This window comes from Dryas octopetala, chromosome 1 (assembly GCF_963921425.1).
Source record: "Dryas octopetala chromosome 1, drDryOcto1.1, whole genome shotgun sequence".
NCBI lineage: Eukaryota > Viridiplantae > Streptophyta > Magnoliopsida > Rosales > Rosaceae > Dryas > Dryas octopetala.
The window spans coordinates 9,680,322-9,690,723 of record NC_141366.1 but is presented as its reverse complement, the minus strand read 5'-3'; the positions used below and the strand labels follow the sequence as shown (position 1 = coordinate 9,690,723).

Below are 10,402 nucleotides of genomic sequence, written 5' to 3'. Positions count from 1 at the left end.
ATTTGTATAAGTTATGTATGCGAAATTTGCATGTGAAACTCATCTGATTGTGAAGAAAACCATTTGATTGTGAAAACATATGCATTTGTCTGATTTTTTGCTCCTTGTAGTCTTTTTGAAAAATTTTAGTATAAGATACGAAAATAATATTCTTTTGAAAATTTTAGTAGGTTTCCCAAATTTTCAAAAAAAAAAAAAAAAAGAATAATCTGGGCCTTTTCCTGCCATAATAATTGTCCATTTTAGTATATTATTGTTTAATGCTGAGTTGTACCAAAGGGATTTGAAACAAAAACATTGCCAAACGAAGGAAAAAGTTTGATGAACGTTCAATCGAGAAAAAGAATAGCCTTTGTCAGGTAGCCAAACACCCCCAAAACGATACCACCATGTATAAAATGGTCAAAATAGTAGTCAGTTTGTCACACAGCCACTGAGTGAGTTCAGTGAGTGAGATTTAAGCAGTGAACTCCATCGAAGCAAGAGAAAATCAGAGTGGTGAGCTTCCTGGAAGCAGAGGAAGAAGAAGAGACAAATTTGAATCTGACATGACCTTCAGAGTGTCACGCTTTCCAGCTCGCTCCTTGAAGCTTTTCTCACATTTGCCTTCCATGCACGCCCGCTCTACTCTCATCTCTCGCCAGGTAACCCAATCCACCTGCTTCTGATAGCTCTGTGTTTGTGTATTTATATCGCACCAGAGCTGAAGTGCCTCATACTGCAACAGTGAGCACTAGTAAGTAATTGCCTTCATCATGCTCTATGTTTTGTATGTATCATCATGTGTGTGTGTGCATTTGGGTTGGTTGGAAATGTTGATCAAAATATGGAGTTTTCAATTTGAGCTGGGTTTTTTTTTTTTTTTTTTTTATAAAGAAATTGAAGATCAATTTGATTGAGGTTGATCAGGTTGGCAACAGCGTCAATGTTCTATGAGAAATATTGCTGTGTTTGCTAAATTTCTGAGTTTTATTTAAAATAGTTATGGGTTTTCATTTTGATATTTCTCTCTATTTATAGAATACCCCTAGATTGTTTTGTTTGTGATCGAGATGGGTCTGTGTGATTATGGGTTGGATTAAATATGGTCCGGGGAGTTGCTTGAGATGTTGAAGGAGCTTTCCAATTTTATATTAGAACCACAATATGCTAATATACTCTTGTTCTGTCCCTTGCAATTTTTTTTCACTATATGTACCTCAAACCTGATTGTTAAAAGAGAGTCACTTGCAAAATTGAGCAAATGAAAGCATTCTTTGTAGCTGCAAATGTGGTTTTTCTTCTACTCTAGTAGTAGTTTTATTTGGATATGTTTGGATTACTCTCCTTTATAGTCAATAGATTGTACATGTTTCAAATTTTGTTTTTTCTACAATTTATTTATAATTTTCTATTTTAAAGTAGTATTTTTTGGATATATTAAATTTTGAATGAGGGATTTGGATGTCAGATAAGCATGGACACAAAAAGTTTTGTTTCTCGGCTCAACAGTTCTGGTCTATTACGTAGCCAGGGCCTTATCGGAGGCAAATGGTCTGATGCATATGATGGGAACACTATACAGGTATGAAGAAAGCCTTTTCGTTTTCTCTGATGCCTATGCCTTTGAATGATCCTTACAATTAAATCTATAATAGTTATCTGGTTCTAAAATTGCTGGTTTCATGCTTCATATATATATATATATATATTATATGTATGTATATATATATATATATTTTTTCTATTGAATAGTATTTGTTTGAGAAAGAAGGAACACCTACTAAACCCCTCCCCCCCCCCCCCCCCCCCCACCAACCTTTTATCACATCTTTTGCTCTTCTCAATCATTTTTGCTTTGGTCTGATACTTATCCTGTCAGTTGTCAGCTATCGCTTCTATTTCATATCATGGCAGGTTCACAATCCGGCAACTGGTGATGTCATAACAACTGTCCCATGCATGGGTCAAAAGGAGACTAATCATGCAATATCTTCAGCCTATGATGCATTTTATTGTATGTGACTTTTGACTGATCCCCATTGTGATCACATTAGACACTTGTAGAAATTTGCTTTTGAATACTTCCTTAAACGGAATTAATAGTGCTTATGTGTATCCTATCTTGTAAAAGTAGATGTTGTCATATTTCACATAGTTTAAATTAAGTATCTAAACTTTTTTATCTGTATATAGCTTGGAGCAAGCTCACTGCTGCTGAAAGGAGCAAATATCTTAGAAAATGGTACTACTGCTGTCCTACGATTCTATATCTGCTTTTTGTAAAAATTTTCATCTAAACTCTGTACTTAATGTCGTTATTATTCATTGATTCTCTTTGAAGTTAAACTCTGTACTTGCATATAGTGTGGTTAATGCTCCCTTAGAGCTCTGCTTGTTAATCTCCAATGCTGCATCAGGATGCTAGAAGTTTTATACACTTATTGATATTCATATTCCTTCAAATATTTCAAGGTACGATCTACTAATTACCCACAAAGAAGAGCTCGGACAACTCATTACCTTGGAGCAAGGAAAACCTCTGAAAGAAGCCATGGGTGAGGTATCCCATTTCAAACTTTTGTTTACAGAATTTAAGTAATTAGCTTTAGCTTTGCTTCTTACTTCCATCCATCAACATGTCATACAAACTGATATTACAGGTGATTTATGGGGCTGGGTATATTGAGTTCTTTGCCGAGGAGGCAAAACGTGTATATGGTGATATAATTCCATCAACTCTTGCTGATCGACGGTTGTTTGTTTTGAAGCAGGTGATCTAAAATGTTTCTTTTACGTTTTGATGTCCTATATAATCACTCCAAATGAGAATAGTTCATCCAATAGCCAAATCTTGGGAATACATTTGAGGGGTTTGATGAAAAAATCTAAAAGAAAAAAAGGGAAAGAATGCAAATGTACATTTCCATTGATGTTAAATATGCCATCTAAATGTACAAATACATTAGTACAAAATTCTTCGAGTAGCGATATATTCTTTTTACCATGAAGATTTTTGAAAACTTAAGGAGGTGCTGCAGTGCTGTTTAGGAGAGGGGGGGGGGGGGGGGGGGGTGTCGGTGTCTGCCACAGATTTCATATTTCAATAAAAACGAGTGAACAACTTACATCTGTGTTTTTTCCAGCCATTTGATGATGTTTCAGTCTAATAGTCTATCCATCATGGCCTCGTGGCATCTAAGACCTCACAGGGTAGAATCTAATTCTTCTGAAAACATATCACCCACTTTCAGCAGCCTAGAAAGCATAGACCTGTTATGGTTGCTATCCTTCAATAATTCCCATTAATGCCCAACTGCAGGGTTCCTAAGATTTCTATTATCAATATTTAGAATAAAATAGACCAACATAAGATATTTGGCTTTTTTTTGGGGTGGAAAGCAGGGGGTTTGATTTACTTTTGTATTTATTCTTTGATCTCTTATTAAATTTTCTTTTGCAGCCTGTAGGTGTTGTTGGCGCAGTTACACCCTGGAACTTCCCGTTGGCTATGATTACCCGCAAGGTGTTTTTTGTTTTATAGAATGGTGCAGAATTGATTAAGTAAAACCACACGGCCTTTTTAGTGTATGCCTGTCATTTACAAGATTCCTGTTCTGCTCCTCACTTGTTTCAGGTTGGTCCTGCTCTTGCAAGTGGCTGTACAGTGGTCATAAAACCCTCAGAACTTACACCCCTCACAGCTTTAGCAGCAGCTGAGCTCTCCCTTCAAGCCGGAATACCACCGGTAATATTTCTTACACGCGCACACACACATATGCACACTTATTAAGTATAATGTAACCTTGCGGGTAATATTTCTTACCCGCAAGCTGTTGAGATATTCCTTACACTTACTAAGTATAAGGTAACCTTGACATGTAATTATATATTGTCATTTGTCAGTTTGGTGCTGGAAATGATGTGTTAATTAAGTGTTTAATGCTACAAGTGTTTCTGTTCTGTTAATTAAAGTTTTATAAATGGTGCTTGAACCAAATGTCTCTACCATTGCTTTAGAATTTGAGATATTACAAATTTGAACATGTAAATTTATTTATAAAGATGTAGGTGTTTATGTTTTGATATTTACAGTTTTATGAAAGGTTGGTTTTCGGAAAAACTTTGCCATCATGACCACAAAGTGGGTTTTTCATCTTCCCTCTTCTGAAGATAATGAATAGTTGACACCTATATCCTTTTGGAGACTCAATCATCAGTTGCTTTTTAGTATTCTATATGCCGGTGCTAAATTTGGCAATTTTTCTTTTTTAAAAGAAAAATCCTGATGCACAAAGAGGCATCATGGAATATGAAACATATACATCTACTTTGTCATAGGTACTTGTGGATCTTAAATCTTTTCTAAACATTGATTTTCCATTTTCTTTTTTTTGCTTCAGTCACCAGTCATCACAATTAATTTTTACTGCCTCGTTTGTTTCTAATGGCGTTCACCCTTTCTGATATAGGGTGTGGTGAATGTGGTTATGGGAAAAGCTTCCGAAATTGGGGATGCTTTACTTGCAAGTCCACAGGTTTTGTACAGTTTATATAACCCATTCCTTTTCTTCATGTGACACCATAATGCAATTTTCTTGTGGATATATGTAGATATAGAAAATATAAAACATTAACCCTTCTTGCTTCCTACAACTTATTCAGGTAAGAAAGATCACTTTCACAGGCTCAACAGCTGTCGGAAAGAAGTTGATGGCTGGTGCAGCTGGAACTGTTAAAAAGGTAAAGATATAGGATTAGTCTATAGGATAAGCGCATATGCTAAAACAGTGAGGCCTGAGGAATCATCATGTGGTTAATTGCTTTTGTTTGTTGATTATTTTAGGTATCTCTTGAACTCGGAGGCAATGCACCCTGCATAGTCTTTGATGATGCAGACCTGGATTTGGCGGTAAAAGGAACTGTAAGTAAAAGGCTTTTAAGCACATTTTCCCATTTCCCATTACAAAGTTAGGTATTATTCTGTCTGTGTGTATTTTGTATTCTTTGTTCAAGGGTTCTCCCTTTTTGTTAAATTCATTGGCTGAATCCTGCAATTTATTTTGCAGCTTGCAGCAAAGTTCCGCAATAGTGGACAGACATGTGTTTGTGCAAATAGGATTATTGTTCAAGAAGGTATGGATGAAAATGCATTCAAATATTTACAACCTTTATGCTTGTCTGTTTGAAACCATAGTGCTGTTCAGTTTGTGTTACTTTTCTAGTTGAGTGAATGCTCCCTCGTGCTGAGATGCTGAGACTAGACATTGATGTATGCTCATAAACATTGGAAGCTCTGGTGCTGTCTTCTCATTAAGAAATAGCTGCTTCCCAGTGGCAAGTATAAGATTTGAAGTTACTGAAGCCTGTTAATTCATAAAAGTCCTTGCTAGAAGAATGTGCTTCCTAGTCCTTTAAACACAAAAAATGTTTTATCTTGCAATTTTTTCAAGGAGGACTTGAGATGGTAAACAATCATTATTTCCCATAAAATGGACAATGAGACATGGCTCCATATTTTGTTGGTATTTTTTAAAGAGCTATAGTATGAAATAGCTAAGAGGGGTATTGTTCAAGTTTTTAATCTTTGTAAAACTCATTATATTACATTAATAGTGATTTTTTTTTTTTTTTTTTTTGAAAAACAAGATTATGTTTGCTGTCTGGAGTTGGTAGTTGTGATGTTAATGCTGCATATTCTGATTATAATACTTAAAGCTCTCATGTATGTGTAGAAACCGGATTTTGACTTTATTTTATGATTTGAATTCCGTTTCTTGTTTGGTGGGCTTCTCGTGCAACTCATAGGACTCAAAATGCATAGTGCTAGTTTCTAAGTAAATTGTTATCTGTTCAGGTATCTATGAGAAATTTGTGGATGCTTTGTCGAAAGCTGTCCAAAATCTGCAAGTTGGTCATGGCTTTAGTGAAGGTGTTGTCCAGGTAGTCTCATTCACACATTTTCTGTCAAATTTCTTTCGTGGTTGCCTTTTTGTTTCTATGACATACACTTGGAAGTCACCAATATATAGCCAATAGTATCTTATTGGTTAATGACCTGCTATGTTGAACTCCAATATCTTCTATATTATCTGACTTGAAAAATGATAATTCTTGGACCCACCTGGACAACTATTTAGGTTGTTAGTATTTATAAGAGTTTCCTTATCACTCCTGCTCAACCAGATAATACTCAACCAGAAGTTACTTAAGCTAAAAGGTTCATGGTTAAACTTTATTGTTTTCATTTCTTGTAGGGTCCTCTAATCAATGAAGCAGCCGTACAAAAGGTTTGGATTTCTATTCAAATTTGTAATTTTCATTATGTCTATGATCCTCTCTTCACTTTTATAAATTTTTTTATGTCACTTTGGGAATTCACATTACAGGTTGAATCACTTATTCAAGATGCTACATCAAAGGTTAGTTTTCTACATTTTCTATTGATTAGTTGTTGTGATGATGGTGCCACAAAAATATTAAGCTCGACCTTGAAGAATGATTGTAAAAATTTGACTTTGTTGGTACATTTAAGTTGGTTGGAACTTGGAACTAAGATCTGTTGGAAGAAAACTATCTACCTTTAGCTTCCTCCTTACTGTTATGTTACTATCCCACTGATTTTTGCTTTGCTCGTTTATTCAATGTTACTTAAGGACATAAAATGAATGAAACTTTTCTTTCAAACATTAATGACTTGCTTTCTTTAATAATTGATCTTATTAAGGGAGCAAAAGTTGTTATTGGGGCCAAAAGGCATAGCCTTGGAATGACCTTTTATGAGCCTACAGTTCTCAGTGATGTCAAGAATGACATGCGTATATCAAGGTAAACACTTGTCTAACATGTACCATATGTTAGCTATATTTAAATTCCATAATCAAGTGTTAGTATTTGATTGTTTGAATTAATGAACTTTGACACTCATTATTGAGGGTGAGATGATTGCAAGGGTGCTTAGCTTCTACTTATTACTTTCTTTCATGGATGCTTTTGGTCTGCAAAATTTTGTCTAGTTGTGCTTAACAACTATTGCCTTCTTGTAATGTTGAGTATATTATTACATTTTGTCTTGGCTCAGAGAGGAAGTATTTGGACCTGTGGCACCCGTTTTGCGTTTCAAAACTGAGGATGAGGCTCTCCACATTGCTAATGACACCAATGCAGGTTCTTTTTGGAGCTTCCCATCATAATTTGATACCACCATTAGGACATTAGGGAAAATGGCGCTTTTTCCATTCAAAGTCCTGTTTTGCTACACATCATCATGTTCTTCTGCATGCATATGCAGGGTTAGCTGCTTACATATTTACAAATAATGTTCAACGTTCATGGCGTATCGCTGAAGCTCTTGAATATGGAATTGTTGGTGTCAATGAAGGCTTAGTTTCAACAGAGGTGGGTCCCACACTGCTTCCATAGTTTTTTTTTTCTCTTTTTTAATTACAGATTCATTATTATCTGTATCAATGAAGGTGGCTCCATTTGGAGGTGTCAAACAATCTGGTCTTGGACGGGAAGGTTCCAAGTATGGGATGGATGAATATTTGGAAGTAAGTGTACTAAAGATAACCCTTTTTATTATACTTGCAAGAGAAATTGGAGTGACTTATAAAGTGGCCATTAGCACCTGTTTTCTTGAATAATCTCTGATTTTAGAAAAAAAAAAAAAAATAAGTATCCAACATAATTTTAAAGTATGATGCATGCATGTGCACTCACACGTACACAACTGCATGTTCATGTGTGTTTGCGTCGAGGAATGGATATACTTATTGGTCTGTATATTTTTATTCTCATTCTATCTCCTTTACTAATGCGCATTTCTTTCATTCTGAATTTGTTAAAAGTTTGTATAATATTCCTATCATATTGATTCAGAAGTTTGGAACTGTATCTTATAGACAAGTTATATATGCACCTGCGATACCATTTTAATTCTACCGAATAATATTAAGGCTATTCGTAATACTGTGTTGCAGATGAAATACGTGTGCCTGGGGAATATGAGCAGCAATTGATGTGCCTGGTTTCTAGCTGGTGGTTCCTTGCCTGCCAAACTTAAAACACAAGTTAGAACCTGATGTAACCTTTTTGACTTAAGAAATGTGTTGTACTGGAAAAATAAGCGTTGTGAGAGCAGAAATAAGTTTTTGTTGTATGGAAACGCAAGTTTTTAGTTTTGATGCAGTGTTGTATGGACAGAAAATAAGTTCTTAGTTTTGATGTTTCTACTATGGCAAGTTACAAAAGCGAAAATGGCAAGCAAGTTAGAGAATTGGGGTGGGCCTTCAATCACTAGCACCTTGTGGCTCAGACTGGAGGTGAGGGTAAGATTTCTTCTGGGCCTAGTCCAAAGTCCATAGCATTGAGTTGCTAAATACACCCACAAATTTGATCGCTTCACCAACTTTTCAAAAAATTTGCCAAAACTCCAATTTTGCCCTCTGGATATAAAGATGCGGGTAACCTCCTATCTTCCAAGCTTCCAGCCATGGCTGAGTTTGTTTTTCATATGATTTTTTAATATTTTGATCACTACACTCAAAAGGGCAAAATTTCTGATCAAATTTTCAAGTTCACCATCGATTTTATTGGTCGAATGGCCAATATGGGTACATTACCATACATATTAGCAACTAAGTTAGGCTTGGGCTAGATAGAAGTCTCATACTACATTGAGATGGGCTTGGGCTGGATGGAAGTCCCACACCACTGGGCTAATCCACAATCCAAATATTTTCTTTTTAACTTTCCAAATTATATTAGAGGGTCCTTAAAAGCATGTTAAGAAGTGTAGGTCAGCCTGCCATTCTAAAGAGTTCTGAACTGACTCAATTTATGCAATCTAGTTTAATATATCCTGTGAAAAGGATGTGAATATGACAATGGAATATCATATATTCCCAATGTTACATATACCTTCAAGATCAAACATTATTTCTCATCTATCATCTCCACCATTTCCATTATCAAAAATTACAAAAAATACAGAATAAAATAAAGAAGAAAAACATCATCATTATCATCATCACCATCCTCTTACATGTATATCTTGACTTCTAATTCATTGATCGAATTGCTACAATGAAATCATGCATGCATGGTGATGCTGATGCACCATGCATGCTGTCCAAATTCCAATCCTTCATGGGAAACTCGATAGAAAAGCGGGAAGCTTTGTAAAGGTATTCAAATTGTACATAAAGTAGGGTCCCGCAAATTCACCTTCAAAGGAATATATTCATTTTAAAGAATAATTCCTCTAGATCACATAAAGATGCTTGAAATTCAAGCAAACATGCCCTTAACACTAAGCCAACCCACTTTTCCACTGGCTTATATGGCTTTGAATTAAAAACATTATTAATTGCGAACTAAAAGTTAAATCCCAACTTTGCTTGAATATATAATAAAGGTACAGCCATTAATTGTGACAATGGTGGTGGTCTAAAGAAGCATCTCCAATTCTAAATATTATATATCAAATGCTTTGTATTTCACACATTAATTTGGATAGAGAGGTGCCAAACCAAAATGTATATAAAGCAATTTCGTTTACATGCAAAGGGGTGGTGGGGGAGGGTCAAATCTAGGACACCCAAATCATCTATGCTGCAATTAATGTTTGATTTCCTACCTGGCATGCATGCATAGGTTTGATTTGAATAACTGAGTGGGGCCTGGTCAACATCTTTTATCAGTGGGACCAAATCATGTACAAGATGGGACGGTCGTAAATGTTCTAATATCTTAAACAGATTAATGAGCTTTGTGTAACTCATGGAGTTCTAGATTTTTGGGAGAAGAATCTCCTTTGATTGTCAAAGAAGAAAGCATTTATTCCCAATTTGGTTTGGGTAAATACCAAATGGTATGCATTTTTTGGGGTGATGTAAGTTGTATGTATTGACTTCTGTAGATTTGTATAGCCTCTTAGTAGATTTAACATTTTCATGAGCTTAAACAATAAGGAAGGATAAACAGAGAATGTCTAAGTACAATGAAAAAGTGTGGAGGTCCTCATCTATCATAGTTTGTGATTAATGATCGAAATCTCTATTTTAAAGTTTTCTTCAACTACTTCAAAAATCATCCAAACAAAAACTCAAATAGTTTAAAATCTTTTCACCGTTGGATTAATATTATTATCAATAATTTCAAATTTATTCGACAAACTAAAATTGCTTGCACAGTTTAAATAATTAAATAATTTTTGATTTAATTAGCTAATTTTTTTTATGAATAATCTTTGTAGATAAACCTAAAAAAATAAATAATTTCAATTATTAACATGTCAGAGTGTGACTGGAGAATATATATCTCTTCATCCTTCCTACTTCTTAAGACACGAGAGAGAGAGAGAGAGAGAGAGAGCTTTATGTAATTTTTTTTTTCTCTTTTTCTTTTTCAATTTCCCTTA

At 35.0% G+C, this 10,402-nt stretch overlaps 1 protein-coding gene across 2 annotated transcripts; it reads left to right on the top strand.

Annotated features, from left to right (window-relative positions):
• The first annotated feature begins 389 nt into the window (after window positions 1–389).
• ALDH5F1 (aldehyde dehydrogenase 5F1) lies at window positions 390–8,213 on the top strand. 2 transcript variants are annotated; one of them, XM_086239881.1, is made up of 20 exons: window positions 390–644; window positions 1,451–1,564; window positions 1,897–1,996; window positions 2,176–2,224; window positions 2,455–2,542; window positions 2,643–2,753; window positions 3,443–3,505; window positions 3,617–3,727; window positions 4,452–4,517; window positions 4,645–4,722; window positions 4,826–4,903; window positions 5,049–5,115; window positions 5,837–5,922; window positions 6,237–6,269; window positions 6,369–6,401; window positions 6,707–6,807; window positions 7,061–7,146; window positions 7,271–7,377; window positions 7,455–7,532; window positions 7,962–8,213. In XM_086239881.1, exons 1-20 carry the CDS (start codon window positions 549–551, stop codon window positions 7,998–8,000), a joined length of 1,584 nt encoding a protein of 527 aa, XP_086096007.1. In that variant the 5' UTR covers window positions 390–548; the 3' UTR covers window positions 8,001–8,213. The 2 variants fall into 2 exon arrangements, with proteins under 2 accessions (XP_086096007.1, XP_086096014.1); XM_086239888.1 differs by having other exon boundaries at window positions 596–736.
• Window positions 8,214–10,402: the final 2,189 nt, after the last annotated feature.

What these genes read in the sequence shown, in the direction of transcription:
- ALDH5F1 (XM_086239881.1), top strand. Translation starts at nt 549, where the DNA reads ATGACCTTCAGAGTGTCACGCTTTCCAGCTCGCTCCTTGAAGCTTTTC. An exon ending in AGCAAATATCTTAGAAAATG is followed by an intron (nt 2,225 to 2,454) that starts GTACTACTGCTG and finishes AAATATTTCAAG; the next exon opens with GTACGATCTACTAATTACCC. An exon ending in GGTTGTTTGTTTTGAAGCAG is followed by an intron (nt 2,754 to 3,442) that starts GTGATCTAAAAT and finishes TTTCTTTTGCAG; the next exon opens with CCTGTAGGTGTTGTTGGCGC.